The sequence below is a fragment of the Lontra canadensis genome, unplaced genomic scaffold, assembly GCF_010015895.1.
Source record: "Lontra canadensis isolate GAN:19392208 unplaced genomic scaffold, GSC_riverotter_1.0 scaffold91, whole genome shotgun sequence".
Taxonomy (NCBI): domain Eukaryota; kingdom Metazoa; phylum Chordata; class Mammalia; order Carnivora; family Mustelidae; genus Lontra; species Lontra canadensis.
In genome coordinates this window covers 7,253,346-7,272,512 of record NW_022631085.1, presented here as the reverse complement: position 1 = coordinate 7,272,512, position 19,167 = coordinate 7,253,346, and the positions used below count along the sequence as shown (strand labels likewise).

The 19,167-nt window shown below is 36.0% G+C and overlaps 1 protein-coding gene across 7 annotated transcripts in view; it reads left to right on the top strand.

The window, feature by feature from the left end:
- Window positions 1–19,167, top strand: part of ATF7IP2 (activating transcription factor 7 interacting protein 2) — a 51,673-nt gene that overhangs the window by 26,456 nt on the left and 6,050 nt on the right. For 6 of the 7 annotated variants that reach the window (XM_032836337.1, XM_032836340.1, XM_032836342.1 and 3 more), the window contains 3 exons: window positions 16,205–16,278; window positions 17,379–17,440; window positions 18,006–18,075. In XM_032836337.1, the coding sequence (XP_032692228.1) occupies window positions 16,205–16,278; window positions 17,379–17,440; window positions 18,006–18,075 (206 nt within the window). The remainder of the gene's footprint in view (window positions 1–16,204; window positions 16,279–17,378; window positions 17,441–18,005; window positions 18,076–19,167) is intronic. The other variant, XM_032836341.1, reaches the window with a different exon arrangement.

Below are 19,167 nucleotides of genomic sequence, written 5' to 3'. Positions count from 1 at the left end.
TTAATAAAAAAGTAACAACAGTAATAGCTTACCAAAAAAAGTGAAAAAGTAGAGACCCCATTAAGATAGCAGTATTTAGACTACTAATAAGTCAAATTTATCAATGGCTTCTATCTATGACATGAGCAATCTACCTTATATTCTATAATGAAGGAAGAATTTATGAAACTTTTGCCAGGCAGCCATGCTAACAAGTATATATAACTTGACCATGATGGGTAGATTCAATGGTGAGTTTTACAAAACACAGAATAAAGAAACAACACCAGTTTTAAACAAATTTCCAAAAAATAAAAGAGGGAATATTTTCCAGTTTGTTTTATGAGACTAGATACTAAAATCTAGTATGATTGTGATATTCTGGTATTAAAATCAATTTTAACATTTTACAGAAATGGAAAATTACAGTCCATTTTTACCCATAAAATAGATGCAGGTATCCTAAACAAGATACTAGTAAAGCCAAGTCCAACAATCTATAAAAGTTGAGTTTGTCTCAGGAATGCTACAAGGTTAGTTCAATAGTTAAAAAAAATCAATTACTGTAATGTACCAGAGTAAGAATCATTATTAACTCACAACAGAGGTAGGATTTGATAAAGTATCCTGTTTATGATTAAAAACAAATTCTTTGCAAACTTGGAATAGGTAGGTAACTTCCCTAATCTGATAACGAGATCTACAAAAACTCTAAAACAGATCTGATGGCCAAATATTGGAAGTATTTTCTTTGAGCTACAAAACAGAAGGATGCCTGCTCTTACCACTTTAACATTATACTGGATCTCTTGGCTAATGAAAGAAAAAGAGGTCAGTATAGAATGGATTGAAAAAGAAGGAAGAAATATTACTATTCTTGGATGATTGGGGTAGGTATATAATGTAGGAAATCCAAAGTAACTTACACATAAATTATTAGATTTAACAAGAAGTTAATAAGGTTGCCAATCTCAGACATGTAAGAAATTATATTCTTGTATAGCAGATACAAACAATTAGGGAATTAAAAGATATTTTAAAAAATATCTTAAAGATAAAATATCTTGAAGATATGATACCCATCCAGCAGCACCAAACCTAGGAATATATTTAATAATATTTAAAAATATTAAATATTTTATTTAATAATTATTTATTATTAAACGATTTATTATTATATATCATTAATTAATATTATATTATGTATTTATTATATAGTAATTAATATTATTAAATAGTAATTATTATTTAAATTTTTAAATATTATTAATAATATTTTAATAATATTTAAAAGTAAAACATTTTAAAATCTGACAATACTAGGTGTATTGGTGAGGTTTTGAAATATATATAATAACTGAAGAAACTTATAAAATTTTAAGAGTAAAGAAGAATTCAGTGGAAAATGAACAATGTTTATGGGTTGGACAATGCCATATTTATAGAATATTTTCACTTTTGTTCAAATTAATTTATAGAATGCAGTTTCAATCAGTTTTCCAGTCTATAATTTTATGGAACTTGACAAGCTGATTTGATTCTAAAATGTGTATGTAAATACAGGGGATTAAGAGACCAAGACACACATCAACTAGAAAAACAAGAAGGAAGGAATTTGCCATCAGGTATCAGGGTACTACAAAACCGCCGCACTTATAATAATGTGATATTATTCAATTCAAGTGACAGACAAATAGAGCAGTGTCACAGAGAATCCAGAAATCCATGCATAGTATATGTGATATGTGATGGAGATTTTATGTCACACCATCTGGGAAATGATTGACTTTTAGTAAATGGTGTAGTTACTCTGCTATTCATGTTGAGAAAAATATGAAAGACATTGGCTCTCTGTCAGACGGCACATAAAAATCAATCTCCTGTGGATTAAGGAACTCAGTATCTAAAGGAGAATTACAACACTTTCAGAAGGGAATATAAAACGTCCTCATGAACTTGCAGTAAGGAAGGATTTCACAAATTCACAAATACCTTTGCAATAAAATAATAAAGATCCATTTTACCATATTAAAATTAGAAACTTCTCTCAAGCTACTAAAATTTTAGTGAGAAGATAGTCCATCAAGTGGGAGAAAACACTTGCAGCACACAGAACCTCTAGGAGCACAGTACTGAGGATATAGAAGGAACTTCAGATCAACGAGTAAAAGCCAGATAACACGAAAGAAAAATGGGCAAAAGACTTGTACATCTACTTCACGAAAGAGAAATTCCATGACCAGTATTAAACATAGAAAAGGTGCTCAACTACATTAGTAATCAGAGAAACACAAATTAAAGTCACAGAGATACCTTTTCATATCAGGTAAGGAAAAGTAAAACATTTTAAAATCTGACAATACTAGGTGTATTGGTGAGGTTTTGAAATAAAGGGAATTGATTTTATTTAACAGTTTGTTGTTACAACGGTAAATTGGTATAATGCTTTAGAAAAAATCTTGGCATTATCTAAAAATACTGAAGATCTGAATATCCTTTGGCCTCACAGCCCCATCCTTTGATATGTACCCTCTAATGTCCAATGGGACATATGTAGAGGAATGTTTATTAGCATTTTCCGTAACAGTCGAAAACCAGAAGGACAAAAAGCCCATCTACAGTTGAAAAGAATAAATTGCAGTAAATCCATACAGTGGAATTCTGTGTATTAGTGGAAACGGAAAAACTGCAGTCACGTGCAGCTGTACAAGGTACTCCCACAAAAATATTATGGAAGAGCAGATGCAAATAGTAGGATTCCATTCAAATAAAGCTCAGAAGTGGCCAGGAAAAAAAAAAAAAAAACAATATAGGAAGTCAGGGGTAGATGGTAAATCTCAAGACTAAAACAAAGAAATTAGCACTACAAATGCCATTTATGGAGGAGACTTATGATATAGGATAGAGGCATGTGGGTTTTTGAAGTGCTGGTCATATAAAATGTATTTACGTGAGCGGCGGCTGCATCCTTAGTAGTTACTTATTAACTACACATGGTTTTTTTTTTTTTTTTTAGATTTTTATTTAGTTATTTATTTATTTGAGAGAGAAAGAGAGAGAGCATGAGAGGGGAGAAGGTCAGAGGGAGAAGCAGACTCCGCATGGAGCTGGGAGCCCGATGCGGGACTTGATCCCGGGACTTGGGGTTCATGACCTGAGTGGAAGGCAGTTGCTTAACCAACTGAGCCACCCAGTGCCCTACATGTGTTTTTAATCTAATTCAAAAATAGCTAACTACTTATTAGAAAATTTAGGGGTTTTTTTTTAAGATTTTTTTAAAAACTTTATTTATTTAACAGATAGAGATCACGGGTAGTCAGAGAGGCAGGCAGAGAGAGAGAGATGGGAAGCAGGCTCCCTGCTGAGCAGAGAGCCCAATGCAGGGCTCGATCCCAGGACCCTGAGATCAGGACCTGAGCAGAAGGCAGAGGCTTTAACCCACTGAGCCACCCAGGCACCCCAGAAAACTTAGTTTATATTTAATGTAATCCTACTGAAATACGTGGGCTCATAACTACAATCTTACTACTTGTTTTCTTTTATCCCTTCTATTTAATGGGCCTTTTCCCCTATTTGTGTCTGTGTGTCTATCACTATTTTAGCCTTCTTTTGGATTAATCTTTTTTTTTTCTTTCCCCATTACCTTGCTAATTATACATCATTCATTGTTTCTTTAGAAGTTGTCCTAAAGATCATGATTTAGATTCTTGACTCTAATAATTAGAATCCAATATGAATTAGTACTTTTACCATTTTTGTAGGTAATGCTTGACCCTAGAATCCTCTAACTCCACTTACCGCTCCCCCTCCCTCTTTTGTGTTTTCACACATTTTAATTTTACATTACAGTTGACTGTCAAATAATGTAGCATTTACCCCATGCACGATCAAAAATTCACACATGACTCTTGACTCCCCCAGATTTAACTATTAATAGTCTACTGTTGACTGGAAGCCTTACTGATAACATAAAGAGTCAATTAAACATTTTGTATAAATATATTATATACTATATTTTTACAATAATGTAATGTAGAGAAAAAATAGTTAAAAATCATGAGAAAATACACTTAAGAGTACTGTATTTATTGAAGAAAATCTATGTGTGAGTGGACCTGTACAGTTAAACCCTTGTTGTTCAAGGTCAGCTGTATTGTAATCTCACAAGATGAAACCACTATCCTGTAGAGTCATTATTCGCTGAGAGCTACCCACATATTTACCCCTCCTGTTGCTCTTCCATTTATTCCTTTATTTCCATCTTTCCATCTGGGAAAATGTTCCTTCTGCCTGAAGAACTTTGTTATTTCTTTTTTTAGTTTTGCTCAAGAAAAATTGTCAGGTTTTTTTGGTCTGGAAATAATTCCTTTTTGTCTTTATTTTTAAAGGATATTTTAACAGGAGCATTGAATTGTAGGTAATTTCCTTTCAGAACTTTCAAGATGTCATTACATGTCTTTTGATTTCTATAATTTCTGTTGAAAAGTTAGCTTCAGTCTTATTGTGGCTTCTTTGAAGATAATGTATTTCTGCTTTTAAGATCTTCTACTTCTCTTTGGTTTTCATTAGTATACTATATGATGCTAGTTGTGGAGTCTTGGGTTTAGTGTTTGTTTTTAAGTTATCTTGATAGGGGCTCACAGTTCTTCATGAGTCAGGTTTTGTGTCTTCCATTATCTTGGAAAATTCTTGGCCATTATCTCTTAAGAATTCCTTCAGCACCATTCCATCTCTTCTTCCCTGCAGTTTTTCCATTACATGCATCTTGGTACACACCATCCTCCAGTCTGGATGTTTTCTACCAACCTATTTTCCAGTTTATGAATCCTCTCTTCAGCTGGATCCAAGTGGCTGTTAAACCCATTGTATCGAATTGTTAATTTCCGTTTGCTTAATTTTCAGTTCTCCCCTTTCCTTATTTTTAGAGAGAAAGGGCATGTACATGCATGAGCAGTGAGGGAGGGACAAATGGAGAAGGGAAGAAGGATTCTTAAGCAGGCTCCCACCCAGTGCTGAGCCCATCCCTTAACCCTGAGCTCATGACCTGAGCTGAAATCAAGATTCGGACTCTCAGCTGACTGAGCCACCCAGGCACCCTGCCTTTGTGTTCTTTTCTGTAGACAGAGGTGGTGAAATTCTTTATCTTGTTGTCCATGTGTTGAACATTTTAATCACTGTATTTTCTGATCCATTTCTCATGACCCTTGTATGCAGGTCACTTTGTTTCTATTTGCTGTTTTTTTTTAATTTTTGCCCTGTTTGTTATCTTAATTGCTAATTTTATGTGTGAATCTTGGACACTGTGTATTGAAAATTTTAGAGATTCTAAATGATGTTATCTTCCATCAGAACAGATTCACCCTACACTCTGGCAGGCAGCAGAGAGAGGGACATAGGCTCTGTTGATGGTTTTAAAATATGGACACACATTCTTCAATATACTCTTCCTTTAAAAATTGGAGTCTAATTTTTGTCTTAGGCTATACTTAGTGACAGCAAATAGAATATGGCAAAAGTGGCAGTATGTAACTAGATCATAAAAAGCATCATAGCTTCCTTTCTTTCTCTTGGATTGCTTGCTCTGGGGCAAGTTAACTGCCATATTAACATGGCAGCAAGCACAGTTTAAGAGGACAGCCTGTGCAGAATCCCATATGGTAAGGTGCCCTGCCAACAGCCATGGGAGTAAACCATTTTGGAAGTAGGACCTTTAGCCCTCATTGAGCCTTCAGATGACTACAGCTCCTGCCATCATCCTGACTGCGGTGACAGATCCTGAGCCAAAACCCCCAACTATAGTGCTCCATACTGCCTTACCCACAGAAACTGAGATAATAAATGTTTATTTTTTAAGCCATCGTGTTAGATAATAAACTTAAATCTAATCAGGAATTGAGCACAACTGAGGCTTATTTGTAACCCTTATAAGACTCGGTCTGTTTTGATTTTACTCCACCTATGGCATAGCCCTCTAAGACTCCACCAGAAAGATTGGAGTGTTTCCTATGGTTCCTTTTGCTGGTTGTATATTCCAGTTTTTGTCTCCCTGATACAATCCACTGTGCTATCAGCCACCTTCTGCTTGGCTTCTCAGTATTCCCGAAAGGCTTCATTGACAGATGCCCTAAGAGGAACACCATTGGCAATTGTCTAGCCCACTTCTGTATACCCTCTTTCTCTCTGGGATCTCAGTTCCCTAAGTCCTGGCTTCTACCACAGCTTTCTGTTGTCTGCAAAGATATATATATCAAGCAAACACACACACACACACACACATATATATATGTATATATACGTATGTATATATTAAATTTCTTAAGATTTTTAAAAATAATAGCTTCTCAAATTGTTCAAGTGTGGGGGTTCTGTCATAGCTGTTCTACGTAGCAGTTTATGTACTTCTTTATACATATAATTTATTTAAAATTTTTCAAAAAATATTTAAGAAATAAAAGAACTTTATTTTTTTAAAAGATTTTATTTATTTATTTATTTGACGGAGAGAGAGAGATCACAAGTAGGCAGAGAGGCAGACAGAGAGAGGAGGAAGCAGGCCCCCCACTGAGCAGAGAGCCCGATGTGGGGCTCAATCCCAGGACCCCGAGACCACGACCTGAGCCAAAGGCAGAGGCCCAACCCACTGAGCCACCCAGGCGCCCCAGAAATAGAGGAACTTTTAAAAAGAAAGCAAAAACATGTTGCTCCCACTATTATTAAAACTCTAAAGAAAGCCAGGAGGTTTTATAATTGTTTTTTTTCTGTTAATCCCAAGTATTGAAGGAATTAGTGCCACAACTAACTTTCTATGTCTATAGTAATGGTTGGATTTAGAAGTTTAAAATTTTTCTTTTGAGAATATGTAGGAAATGGGAAAGGCAGTAACAGCTGAGCTGAACAAGTTCATAGAAGAGAAGGCTTATGAACCAGAACACATGTTTGAAGAAAAGGAACTTGTTTAAATAGGAAGAAAATGCCGTTATGTGCAATCATTTCCAAAAGGGAAAGGAAGCTTCAAGTTGTAAGGCACCCAGGAACAGACTATTCCACCAATCTTGATTGAATGAAACATTAATTATGTCTAAAACATAAGCCTGGCATTGAACTTCATGTGAAGAACTATTTGTAGAGATCAAAGGGGGAAAAGCAGTTACCAGCCACGGTATTTTAAGAAATTTCCTACAGTGTTGCACGTGCTCCTTCCTACTCATTCTTCATTAACATTAATTTAATCTTATAAAACTTCTCCATCTTTTATAGATGAAGAAACCAAGGCAGAGTTTCTTGCCCCCAAAACCCTGTTAGTAAGTAACCAAGCCACTAAAGCCACCAGTGGAATTTAGACCCAGACCCAGACAAGTTTGTCTCCAGAACCCATAAACTGAAATTACAACATTATAACATTACCTGGAGAATTATAATTAATAATTTTAGACACAAAATTTTTTTCCAAGGGTAAAATGCATGTAGAAAACATAGGTTAGGTACATCCAGATGAACAGGAAAATCATCGATGTCTTCAGTTTCCTCCCAGATATGGTTCATTTAAAAAACAGCCATCACTGGGGCACCTGGGTGCCTCACACTTGATTTTGGCTCAGGTCATGATCTGAGGGTCGTGGGATCTTGCCCCCCATCGGGCTTCAAGCTCATGGGGGAGTCTGCTTGAGATTCTCTCTCTCCTGTTCCTTCTTCCTTCTGTCTCCCTTTCTCTAAAAGCAAGCTTTTAGAGAGCTTGCTCTTGCTCTCTAAAATAAACTTTAAAAATCTTAAAAAACAAAACAAAACCCAGCTATCGTTGGTAGCAACCAGTGGAATAGTTTTATAAAAGTAATGTGTCAATAAATGCTCACAGAATTTCAATCTTTAGTTTGCAGATAGATGACTTTTTCACGGTAAGTGAAACTTACCTACTTAACAACTTACCTACTTAACAACTTTACCTCCACAGACATGCCCTATCTATGTATATATAATCTTTAAGTTAAATGACATAATGCCCACTGAGACCTGCACAAACAAGTGTATTGCTTGGCAAATTTGGACAAAGTAAACACATTTTGTAAATATCTTCAAGATCAAATCAGTGGCATCCAGTCTCCCTCATGCCTCACCCTCGGTCACTAATCCCATCCCTAACACACCGACCTGAGGAATCACTATCTGAACTTTTAACACCATAAGTTGTTTTTGTTTGATTTTCACATTTATATAAATGGAGTCATACTCAGTGAACTCTTCGGTGTCTTGCCTCTTTTGCCACCATTACGCATTGTGAGGTTCATCTGTGCTGTTGCTTATCCATTTATCCATGTATCCATTCTTGTGGCTGTATGGTGCTCATCACACGAATGCACCTCATTCTACTTACTCACAACTGTTAATGGGCATCTGGGCTGTTTGCAGATTGGGGAGTAGTGCTGTTATGAACATTCCTTTACATGTTTTTTGGTGAATGTACATACATTTCTGTTGAACATTTGCCTGGAAATGGAATTGGTAGGTCATAGAGTGTATGTATTTTCAGGTTTAATAAGATATTACTAAACACTTTCCCAAGGAGGTCATACCAAAGCTATATTCCCATTAGGAAGTATAATGAAGTTTTTGTCCTTCCATATCCTTGCCACTGCTTGTTAATACCTGCCTTTTTTGCTTAACCACATGGGTATGTTTATAGCATCATGTGTTGTTTTTAATTTTGTATTTCCTTCTAATAATGAAGTTTAGCACATTTTTATGTTAGTTAGCCTTTTTCATACCTTTTATGAAGTTTCTCTAAGACTTTTGCATGTTTTCCCTTTGAGTTGCCTGGCATAAGTTTTTTGTCAGATATGTGTACTATAAATATCTTTTTCCACTCCAAGTCTTTCCACTTTTGTAATAGTGTGTTTGTATGAATTGACTTCTTAATTTCATTATAGTCTTTTTTTCATGGTTTCTACTTTTCTGATGAATGTTCCATGTGGTTTAACTATATCCATCTTTCCTCAGTATTCTAAAAAGTATTAATCATAGTTCTTTTAATGTTTTTGTTTTATAACCCCAACATCTGGGTCATCTATATAACTGTTTCCATTGTTTTTCTGTCAGTTTCTGATCATTTGGCTCTGTCTTTTGGCCTGCTTGATAATTTCTGAAAAACTGGTGAGGCTCTGGAATAATATCATCTTCCTGTACACAATATTTATTCTCTCTGGCTGAGCAGGACCTGGTCACCTGATGTACTCAGACATTGGTAGAGATCGAGGCTTGTTAATGTGGTAAGGCTCCTTCTAGTTAGTTCTAGTTAGTTCACTGTGTTTCTTAAGATACAGACCTCTATGGATTCCCAGCTGAAAGCTTGGAGTGTTCACTAGGGTCCCTCCACCTTGGTGGGTCCCAATTTGTAATCTTTATTGCCTCATCCCCATGAGAAAGCCAAAAATTCCACTCTGCTTTTTAAAGTCTTTCTGCTTGGTTTCTTAAACTCCTGAATAATGCTATATTTGATGTACTATAGCAGCAAGGAGAAATACTTAAAATATTAGAAATATTGGGATGCCTGGCTGGATGCCCGATTGGCTCAGTCGGAGGAGGATGTGACTCTTCATCTTCGAGTCATAAGTTCGAGCCCCATCTTGGGGGTGGAATTTACTTAAATACATGAACTTTTTAAAAACAAAAAGTTAGAAATATTTTAGAAATGTTAAATGGAGAATTTTGAGATTGATAAAGAGATTTTGACTCTAGTGAACATCTGAAAAGAACTGCTTATGGTTAAGTAACAAACTAAATACAGTTATCAATCTATGATGACTATTACTAGTAGGAAAAAATATACAAAATAAACTCTTTAGGTTTTGTTAGAGACAAAAAATGGAAAGAAGAATGAAATATTCTTGATAAAATTTAGATCTGAACATTTGTTTTTGTTTACTGAACTTAGTAATAATGGCTGTTAGAATCTCTTTATTGATAAATTTGGGGAAAATTGTTGAATTAAATCTGTTCTAAAATGTACATGAAAACAGTTCTAAAATGAATGTGTAGGAAATGTCTGCTTCTGCCCATGAAGTATGAATTGCTACAGGAATTGTTCTTTTGTTGTCAACAAACAGAAGACCAAAGTAAAAAAGAAAAAGAACTGTGTGCAGACATTGTTCAACAGGGAGCACAAGACTCTCTCCCTGGGAGAAGGGAAACAGGTGAAATGCACCCTACCATTGTTCAAGCTTAATGCCTGGAGGCATTTTGCAGGTAAAGGGCAGGGGCAGGAGGAGCTCAAATAGCCTCTAGAGGTCTTGCTACATTTAGATCAGAGATTGGGGGCTCTGAGTTGGCTAGAATTTATGAGGCAGAACAATAAAGAAAGCAAATTGTGTAAAGATAGAGCTCTGATGATCTGCAGAGGGAACCTCTTGAATCATAGGCTGAATGCAGATCTGTGCCTGCAGAGGATGAAACTATAAGAGGCAGGGGAAAGACCCATTGGAAAGAAGACCAAACATTTTTGGATATTGTACAGGGCTGGGAACATTTTGCTTTCCCACTGACTATAATGAACAATGGAATAACAGGTAGAGAGTCCTTAGGTGGGTGTAGCTGTAGTGAGGCTGGCTTGGTCCTAGACTAAAAACTTCAGTGGGCCTGCTCCCAAAAAACTAAAAGGACACAAAGGATGCGAGTAATCCTGAGTAATTTAATTGCATTCCACAGGGTCCAGCACTGTTTTTCTTTTCTTTTTAAGATTTTATTTATTTATTTGAGAGAGTACAAGCAGGGGGAGCAGTAGGCAGAGGGAGAGGGTAAAGCAGGCTCCCCGCTAAGCAGGGAGCCCAACTAGGGGCTTGATCCCAGGATCCTGAGATCATGACCTGAGCCAAAGGCAGACACCTAACCAAATGAAACACCCCCGTGCCCATGGTCCACCACTCTTTGAAAGAATGAAACATCATTCATCATTCAACAGTGTAAATTTTACAATGTCTGACATCTAATCAAAAATTACCAGACATGCAAAGTAGCAAAAAATATAATTCATAACAAGGAGAAAACTAAAATGCTAGAAACAGACTTAGAAACAGTATGTTTGATGGACAACAACATAAAACAGCTATTATATCATTGAGTGTTCATGTCCCAACAATATAAAGGAAAATGTGAAAATAACAGATTAAAAAAAAAAAAAAAAAACAAGTTGAATTTCTAGAAATTTGAAGGACAATAACTAAGTGTGAAGAGTATACTGGTTAGGATTAACATTAAAATTAGGATAATTATTGATTTTTTTAAAAAGACAGTAGAATAGCAATAGTAACTGTTCAAACAAAGGCATGGGGAGAAAAAAGACTAACAAAGAAGATGGACAGAGCATTGGAGACCTTTGGAACAGTATTAAGTGGTCTAATATATAGATATATATATCACTGTAGTTTCACCAGGCTGTGGGGGTGGGGAGAGAGGAAAGATGTAACATCTAAAATTTTTCCAAATTTGGTGAAAATTCAAAACCCATAAATGTTTAAAAAGGAAAAAAAAGGTGAAAGTAGTGACTAGAAAATCTTAAAAACAGCCAGAGGAAAAAAAAACTCATTACATAGAAAGGAACAAACAAATACAATCAGGAGACTTCTTGCTGCGTACTCTGCAAACTAAAAGGCATCTCTAAAGTGTTGAAAGCAAAACTATGTATTAAAATTTCTACACTCTGTGAAAATATCTTTCAGATTGTAGGGGAAAACAGACATTTTTCAAACTAAAAAATGTTGGGGTGGGTGTGGAGAATATATCAGCAGCGGACGTGCACTGCAAGAAATGTTAAAGGAAGTTTTACAGGCAGAAGGAAAATAAAACCAGAGGAATTTTGGATCTGTCCAAAGGTAAAGAGATGAAAGTACTGGCTATAATAAATATGTGTGTAATATAAAATATTTTTCTGTCCTTCTACATAGGGTACATATGTGTATATATCTCATACTGTTCCTCTTATGTTGTACATGTGTGTAAGTATGTGTGTGTGTGTATATATATAATAAAGTCATACTACTTATAGTGTTTCTGCATATGGGCAACAAACAGAATTTCAAATTTAAAAATCAATACTGTTTACAATAATGTCAAAGAACATGATATACAAAGGGATATGATTACCAAAACATCTGTAAGACCTAACTTCAGAACTACGAGGTACATTTCAGATTCATGATCTAGCATGTAAGGAGTCATCACTCCATTCTAACAAGTAAAAAGCTCAACAAACAAAAAATCAACACCTCTTCTTAGATCCATTAGACAAGTGAGGCCACAGAGCAAAATACTGCTCCCCAAACCGGAGAGACGAACAGGCAGAAGTGGTAATCACAACACGGGGAACTGGAGCAGAAAAGCAGAAGCTTCCGTGGGAATCAATGCCAGTTTAGGAAGATGTAAATTGTAATTGCCGGAGGCTCAGAACAGACAAATCAAGAGTTTAAAAAAAAAAAAAAAAAACTACAGGGGGAGACCCATAATTTTGTGTTTTACCTCCAGGAACTCTACCAGGTCCTGATGGTGAATATTGGAGAAAAGTCCCTTCATGCTTGCAGTAGCCAGTTGGCAAAAGGAACGTTTTCGAATATTCCACACCACTCTGTTCTTAATAAGGCCTTGTCCTAGGAGAAACCACTACTAAACCGACCTGACTGAATGAAATTCCCAACTCCTGCTCCCTCTAGCTTTCCATATGGAGAAAGTGAATACCCAACTTCAGCGGCTCCAGCCATCTGTACCACCTAAAGGGGGTGAGTGACTAAGAAGTGCTAGTGAAATTCACACTCCAGGGGCACAGGCTTACTTGAAAGACTGAGAGCTAGTCATAGTATTAGTAAAACCACTTCGTTACTAAAGGCTTGTTTATCACAGGTCCTTTTACGCAGTACGTCATGTCCACCTGTCAACAACGACAAAAAAATCACAAGATGTACTAAAAGGCAAGAAACACGATTTGAAGAGACTAAATAAGTATCAGAAACAGACTCAGATATGACAGAAGTGTTCAGCTTAGCAGACCAGGGATTTTGAAAAACTATCTGCTAAAGACTTCAGTGGAAAAAAAAGTAGAAAAAAATGCAAAAACGGGTGGATAAATAAGCAGAGAAATGGAAATGCTTGAGACCAAAACAGTAACAATGAAGAATGCCTTTGATTGACTTAGTAGAATAGACACCTCTGAGGAAAGCATCACTGAGCTTGAAAGTCTGACAACAGAAACTTCAGAAAAGTAAACAGAAACAAGACAACAGCAAAATAATACAAGAACGTGGGACAAACTACAAAGGAAATAACTTAAGCATAATGGGAACACCAGAAGGGGAAAGGGTGCGGATGTGTAGAGAGAAAGGAACAAAAACTGTTTGAAGCCATGATTACTAAGAATTTCCCCCAAATTAATGTTAATACCAAGCTCAAAGAACACTAAGCAGGCTAAATATCAAAAAACTACATTTAGGCATAAGATATTTAAAATTCAGAAAATGAAAGAAGCCAGAGGGAAAAACACCTTACCCAGAGTGGAGCAAAGGTGAGAGTTGCATCCAACTTCTCCTTAGAAACTACGCAAGCAAGAAGAGGGTGGAGGTGAAATATTTTAAAGTATTGAGAGAACAAAACCATCAGTTTAAAATTCTGTACTCTATGGCATTGTCCTTCAAAAGTGAAGGAGAAATACACTTTCTCAGACAAAAATTTAGGGTATATAGACCTGCCATCCAAAGTGTTAAAAATTCTTCACAGAGAAGGAAAATAAGTCAGAAAATCAGATTTACATAAAGACAAGAAGATCTTCAGAGAAGGAATGAATGAAAGTAAAACAGAAATACATTTATTTTCTTGATTTGACAAGAGTTTGTTCAAAATAATAGCAACACTGTGTGTGTGTGTGTGTGTGTGTGTGTGTGCTTAAATGAAAAGAGTAACGGCAATGATACAAGGAACAGGCAGGAGAAATTAGAAATATTTTGTTATTGTAAGGTACTTGTACTACTTGTGAAGCAGTATAGTATTATTTGAAAGTGGACTTGAGTTAGTTGTAAATTTATATTGCAGACTTTAAGGGAACCACCTAAAAAAAAAAGTATAATTGATAGGCTAAGAAGAGAAAATAAAGGGGCGCCTGGGTGGCTCAGTGGGTTAAAGCCTCTGCCTTCAGTTCAGGTCATGACCCCAGGGTCCTGGGATCAAGCCCTGCATCGCATCGGGCTCTCTGCTCAGCAGGGAGCCTGCCTCCCCACCCCGCTGTCTGCCTCTCTGCCTGCTTATGATCTCTGTCTGTCAAATAAATAAAACCTTAAAAAGAAAAGGAGAAGAAGAAGAGAAAATAAAGTCATATACAATGCAATTTTATTCATAATTGCCAAAATGTGGATGCAACCAAGATCTCCTTCAGTAGGTGAAGGATAAATAAATCATTACATTCAGACAATAGGAATATTATTCTGTACTAAAAAAGAAATGAGCTTTGAAGCTAGGAAAAGAACAGAGGAAACTTAAATGCGTATTACTAAATGAAGGAAGTCAGTCTGAGAAGGCTATATACTGTATGATTCCAACTACATGACATCCTAGGAAAGGTAAAAACATGGAGACAGTAAAAAGATCAAATACTTCCAGGGCTGATGAGTAGGGATGAACAGGCAGAGCACAGGAATTTTTAGGGCAGTGTAACTATTCTGGATGATACCGTAATGATGGATACGTATCATTACATATTGTCAAAATGCATGGAATGCACACCACTAAGAGTGAACTGTGTTATAGACTATGGACTTCGATCGTGATAATGATGTGTCAGTGTAGGTTTATCCTTTATAACAAGCATACCACCGTGCTATAGGATTTTGGTGGGGAGGTGTGGGTGGGAAGGCTGGTTAGGGACAGTAAGTATATGGGCAAATTCATTATTAGTGTCACTTCCCCCAAATCATTCTGTACATTTAATGCAGTCTCAATCAAACTCCTGGCAGCCTTTTTTTATAGAAAGTAACAAGCTGATTGAAAACTTAAGTGAAATGCAAAAGACCTAGAAGATGAAAGTAGTTTTAGAAGAACAAAGTTGGAAGACACACATTACCTAAGTTTAAGATTTCTATAAAGTTATAGTAATTAAGACAATGGTGTTGTCTTAGGATAGGCCCATAAATTGGTGGCCAGATTAGAGACTATTATATATCGTCTGTTGGTTTTCAGCAAAGAGGCCAAGGTAATTTATTGGAGAAAAGACCGTCAACAACTATTACAGGAATAGCCAGAGGGGAAAAGCGAACCTGCCCTCTTCACCTCACACCATATACAAAAATAATTTGAAATGGAACACAGACCTAAATGCAAAACCTGAAAATTAAAATAATCTATAAAAAAGTGGTATAACTGTGCATAGAAAATTCATTTAGACATTTTATGGGCTCAAAGAAATGTGTGTCAAGATCTTAAGAAAGATTTTGATGTAAATGTCAAACTCATGAAAGAGGAGTCAAGGTCAAGTGGGAGCGATAACCATGATGAGTGTCATTTACCATCTTTTTCAGTTTAGTCAATGTGTGGTTGGTTTTTCTACTACAGTGATGTAATGTAGAATCGTGGCAGGACTAATCTTTTTTTTTTTTAAGATTTTATTTATTTATTTATTTGACAGAGATCACGAGTAGGCAGAGAGGCAAGCAGAGAGAGAGGAGGAAGCAGGCTCCCTGCTGAGCAGAGAGCCCGATGAGGGGCTCGAGCCCAGGACCCTGGGATCATGACCTGAGCCGAAGGCAGAGGCTTTAACCCACTGAGCCACCCAGGTGCCCCGAGAACTAATTTCTTAATAGCCTTATTTGTCACAGTCCTATATCCGTAAGAGTCCAAGTGTCTTACTGGTGTTTTATTCAGTTATACTTTTCATTTTCATCAAGGCGAGTATATGTTCTAGAGTGACATTTATATATTGTATATTTATGTATATTGTATACTTATAGGTTATATATTTGGATTCATTGTAAATGGGTCTTTGTTAAGTTTTAAGGATCCATTATTGGACACTTACAGTCATGTAACTGGCAACACACAGGGTTTCTTGGGTATTCGGTTTATCTCCAGTTCCTGCCACAACTGTTAGATTAAACAAGTCAGTTATGAAATGTTAAGTCAGAGAATTCTAACCATTGATTGCATGTTTCAGCCTGATAATGCATATTTAGTTTATTTTTGTTTTTAATTTTCTTTATCATTTTAGTAACAATGATGATGTTATGTTGATTTCTGTGGAAAGTCCTAATTTGACAACTCCAAATACATCAAATCCAACAGGTATCTTAAGTTGATTAAAATATGATCTATGAAATTAGAAAGCCTCAAATCAGTATTTGTATTAAAATGGAGAATTGAATATTATCGTTCAATAAAATAAAAATTTTAATTCTACTTTCAAAAATGTTTCTAATCCATAATTAATATTATCTGAATAAATGAATGATTTCTTAATTTAACTGAGGTTTCTTTTTAACCTCGTGATTTTATTTATTTTATTTAGTTTATGGCCTTTTGTTTGTTTTCAGTGTTTAATGGATTTGTAAGTTACAAAACTACTTAACCTTTCATATATTTCATTACATGAAATATTTGTTTGCCCTGGCATGTGTTGGTGGTAGGGATTTGGTTTTTGGTTTTTTGTTTCATCTTAAGATTTAAAGTTTGGCTATTCTTTAGCATCTTTGATTTTTTGAACTTTTTGGTTTTTTGAGTTGTTCCTCTATTTAGAGTTTCTATCTTAATCAACTTAGGTAAAAATCTTTACCCTCAGATCTCAAGTAAAGTTCCTTTCTCTTGAAATGGCTATCTTCTTGGCCTGTAAGTTCTCATCAAAACTCCCCATTTCCTGTTCATGTTTTACATTTTAGTATATTTGCATCTTGATTTCGGAAAGCTTTGCCGCCACTTACACAGCCACTCAGTTGCCCCCAGGGCTCAGACTGTTCAGATTGTGAATCAGATATTTACAAGGGACAGTAAGCATTTATCTGAGGTTTTCTCCTATTCTGAATTGAATGCTCCTCAGTCATCTCCAGAGTCTGGGTTAGAGGTACTGTGAATAAAGAATATGTACATTTATTTCCAAGTCTGTTTCCTCAAATGCCATATGTATTTACAGATGGATTTTCAAAAAAGAGTTACCAATAGTTGTAAAGTTACAGAAGGACAAAATCTTTTGAACCCAAATTAGATTTTTTTTATTATTTGAATTGGTTCCTCGGTATTTGGAATGAGTCATGTCAATTGAGTTCCTTTTTTGTGATTATGTAATAAACGGTTAATGAGCATCGTCATTGTGTTGAGCACTCATATGTTACAAAGTTCATAAATATCTAATAGTTTAATACATTTGTCAAATGTTGGTATTTTTCTTTCAGATACTGGAAAAAACACATCAGGAAATTCTAGTACTTCACCTGGTGCTAAAACAGAAGTTACAGTAAGTAATAAATTTTGTCTCTGAATGTTGTTCATCTGAGTATGTTAGTTCTGTGAACTTAGTGTTGCAGCCTGGTGGGGGTGGGGGGGTGACTTCATTCTCTGTAACATTAATGCCTGATTAGTGAGCATACCCAGATTTCCAGTCTAGCTTAAATATTAAAACAGTTAGGGACAAACATATTTCACAATCCTACTTATTTACCAGACTAACTCGGACTTTCCTTAGTCATATTCTCAGAAACCATGTAGTATTTCCTCAGCCCCTCTCTCCTAATAATAAGAGTTCAATTAAGCTATAGTGTTTGTTTTTTTTTTAAATATTTTCTGCAGGGTGCCTGGGTGACTCAGTGGGTTAAGCCTCTGCCTTCAGCTCAGGTCCTGATCCCGGGGTCCTGGGATTGAGCCCCGCATCGGGCTCTCTGCTCAGCGGGGAGCCTGCTTCCTCCTCTCTCTCTGCCTACCTCTCTGCCTAGTTGTGATCTCTTTCAAATAAATAAATACAATCTTTAAAAAGAATATTTTCTGCTATGGAGGCAAATCTTCATTTTCTAACAATTTTTCAGGCTGTAGAGAAGAAGAAATTCGATTCTGTGATTGATCTGACGAAAGAAGCCCTATCAAACTGCAACACAGGTAAAGGATTTGTCTTTCCTTTTTTTTTTTTTTTTAATTAACATATAATTTGCCCCAGGGCTACAGGTCTGTGAATCAGTAGGCTTACACATTTCACAGCACTCACCATAGCACATACCCTCCCCAATGTCCATAACCCAGCCACCCTGTCCCTGCCCCCCACCCTGTCTTTCCTTTTTAAGAAAGAGGGAAAAGAACAGTCCAGAAAGCGTCTGACCCATTTATAAAGTCTGTTTTAGTGTGTTAGTGTGTGTGTATAGCTCTATGCAATTTTATAATGTATTCACGTAATGGTCACTATAATCAAATTACAATTATGCATGGGTGTCATGCGATGATACAGTATGTATCTTTTTGAGACTGACTTCTTTTACTTAGCGTGATTCCCCTGCGGGTCATCACAGCTGCCTATCAGTAGTATTGCTTTTTATGGTCGAGTGGTCTTCCATGATGCAGATGTATAATGGTTGATGTTTTCACTCGCTGAAAGATAGCTGGGTTGTCTGGGACTATTACGAATCTCTTTTCCAGTACACACCTTTCTTCTTGGTATCAGTAGCCCTGTGAGAGGGTACTAGGGCAGAGCATGGAAATGTAGAGGAAGAATGACAGCAGTGCCCTCTTTCTCAGATTTAAACAGGAAGAAGTAAAATGTAGTCATCTGGGGCTAGTCATCAGTTACAAATAAGTTTCAACTCTTAATAACTGCACTTGAGTGTTCTTGTTACTCTTAGTAAAATCTGGGAATGTAACTTATTTAAGCATTAGAAAATTATGTACTATTTAAAAACGGGGAGTAGCATAGTAAATATATAGCCAGTTCCTTCTCCCCTTTCAACGGGGATCCAAACAAAGGTTAGAACCATTGGAATCTCCAGGTACCCCATGATAGAATTAAAAAGCCTTCCATTTCCAGTTCCAAGATGAAGATTAGAAATATAAATTTGAAAGATGAATTGGGAACCTATAATAATCAGTTACTTTTTAATTAAGATTATTAAGTCATTTCTAAACTATAGGGTACAGGATTTGAGATACAGTAAAATAAAAAGAACACAGATTCATTCAGTGCTTTAGAAAGTAAGTCAGACC